Source organism: Egretta garzetta, unplaced genomic scaffold (assembly GCF_000687185.1).
Source record: "Egretta garzetta isolate BGI_Z169 unplaced genomic scaffold, ASM68718v1 scaffold276, whole genome shotgun sequence".
NCBI lineage: Eukaryota > Metazoa > Chordata > Aves > Pelecaniformes > Ardeidae > Egretta > Egretta garzetta.
The window spans coordinates 109,507-111,809 of NW_009260067.1; the positions used below are offsets into that span (position 1 = coordinate 109,507).

Here is a 2,303-nt window from a genome sequence, read left to right on the forward strand (position 1 = left end):
CCTCCGTGCAGAATGCAGGCAGCTTATTTGATTTGCCCCCCCCGCTCCAGAGCCCGAGCCTTTTGCTGTTTTTAAAACAGAGAAAAAAGGAGCAAGACGGTGTATTTAACTCCTTAACTGCCCTTTCCATGGAAAGCTCTTGGCCCTGATGTCCAACCATGGATATGAGTCCTCACCTGGCCAAGAAAATGGGATTCAGAGGTGGGAAAAGGCTGGCAGGGAACGACCGGGAAAATACAGCCTGTCCCATGCAACCGCGGCGGCGTCCTGAGCCCGAGGCTTGGTGGCAGTGAGGCGGTGGGGCACAGGGTGGCTCTGCCACGGCTTCGGCTTAGCGCCACGAGCTGATCGCTACGTGTGCCAGGTCGCGGTGCCACGACCCGGGAATGAAATACAACAATAACTTGTGCTCCGCACCCGCACGGCGTTCCAGCAAATGGACTATTCTTGCTCTGGTTAAGTCGGGAGACACGGATGCTGTGCTCTGTCCCCTCTCCCCTGTTTTGCCCGGATAAATGCCATCGGGTGGGGACGACTCATGGGCACTACAAGTGGGAGGCGGGGAAGGATTTGCACCCCCCTGGGATTTCATGTGCACCCCCTGGGACTTGTTTAAGGGCCTGAATCAGGAGATGTGTCTGCATTTGAAACACGCAGAGCTCCTCGAGTGGAGAAACAGCTTAAGATGTGCTCCCAGGCAGGGGCGTTTAATGGACCAAGTGGTTTGATGGACCTTCTGACCCTCCTCCTGGGTGGTTTGAGGGCTCTGACGTCGCACATGGTGGAGCTCGGGGGCTTGGGCAGCCTCAGGGCTGGCTTTGCGCTGGGAGCGCTGCAGTACCTACACCGAGACGTTGGTGCCTCTGTCTCGGTGGCTGCGCACACCTAGGTTGTTGGGATGGCAACTGGGATAATCACTGGCAGCTGCGCCATAGCTTTCTGCCGACGAATCGTGTCCAGACCACAGTGAGCTGGAGACACCAAAGCCCACGAGGCTCCAAGAAGCTGCAGAACAGAGACCTCGGGTCTCCCAGCTCAGTGGTGCCGCCAGGAGGGATGGTGGCAGCATCGGTGCTGCCTCACGGACCCTCTCTGTGCCATTTGTGCTAACCCACAAGGGAACACGAGTGGCACCCGCAGCTTGTGTTGGGGGGGGAAATCCTTGAAAAGTGGAGGAGATCGTTGAGGTAATGGAGACAGGTTCCACTTAAACTTACCATGAACCCTGCTTGTCGCGCCGTACCTTACGTGCGTGCGGGGCTGTTAAAAGCTGATCCTCCTTGACTGAACACCGTAGAGCTGACCGCGGCCTGACTCGCTTCCCTCTCGCCTCTCCAGGGCTCCTCCTGGCAATGCTGGCCGCGCAGCTAGGTCGCTGCTCCCATACATAATGCACGGCCCGGCCTGCAAGAAACTTTCCACAAAGAGCAGTGGCTCCAGTTGCATGATTTTAAATTAACTATTAATACGGCTGATACCGTATCCCCTTGAAAACAACAGCACACACCAGACGGCGGCACAGGTTGTGTATCACGTTACTTACCGTGGCCTTTATCAGCCTCATGTAGCTGGTCACAGCGTGGGGCACCTCCTGAAGGTCTCTGGGAGATGATCTGTACAGAGGGAAGGAGAGGTGGCCAAGCGGGAGGCTTGCATTTAGCTCTCAGCTAAGCTGAGATGCGTGCAGCGAGGCTGGTAATGGTGTCCTTGAAACCAAGGATGAAGCTCCTGCGTGTGCTGAGTCGGGGCACGACAGGCTTGCTGGGGTGGCGTCATGGCTGAGGCGATGAAAGCTGCTGGTCCCTTCTTTAGAAAAAAACAGCAAACTGAATGAAACAAAACCAAACTTGACACAAATCAACCCAATCCAACTGAATCAGGCCCAGCCCAACCCAGCCCAACCGAAGCCAACCCAAAGTAACCCAACCCAGTCCAACCAACCCAGTCCAACCCAGTCCAACCAACCCAGCCCAACCAAAGCCAACCCAACCTAACCCAACCCAATCCAACCAACCCAATCCAACCCAACCCAACCCAACCTAACCCAACCCAGCCCAGCCGAAGCCAACCCAACCTAACCCAGCCCAATACAACCAACCCAGCCCAACTGAACCAGACCCAACCCAGCCCAGCTCAACTGAACCAGCCCAATCCAACCCAACCCAACCTGAGCCAGGAAGGCCCAGCTCAGCTCCAGGCCACCTGAGGAGGGCAGGGCAGGGGAGGCCGTGCAGCCTCCGGCCAGACAGCGGGGCATACAGCCCCGGGGGCGGGCGGCCAGCCCCGGGGTGCCCGGGGGAACG

General features: G+C 57.6%; 1 protein-coding gene across 1 annotated transcript in view; it reads right to left on the reverse strand.

Annotated features, from left to right (window-relative positions):
- CLN6 (CLN6 transmembrane ER protein) overlaps nucleotides 1-2,280 on the reverse strand; it is a 10,066-nt gene extending 7,786 nt beyond the window's left edge. The window contains exons 1-3 of the mRNA XM_035896644.1: nucleotides 2,168-2,280; nucleotides 1,544-1,806; nucleotides 1,218-1,414 (exon numbers count right to left, since the gene is read on the reverse strand). Coding sequence (XP_035752537.1) covers nucleotides 1,218-1,414; nucleotides 1,544-1,564 — 218 coding nt within the window. The 5' untranslated portion in view covers nucleotides 1,565-1,806; nucleotides 2,168-2,280. The remainder of the gene's footprint in view (nucleotides 1-1,217; nucleotides 1,415-1,543; nucleotides 1,807-2,167) is intronic.
- Nucleotides 2,281-2,303: the final 23 nt, after the last annotated feature.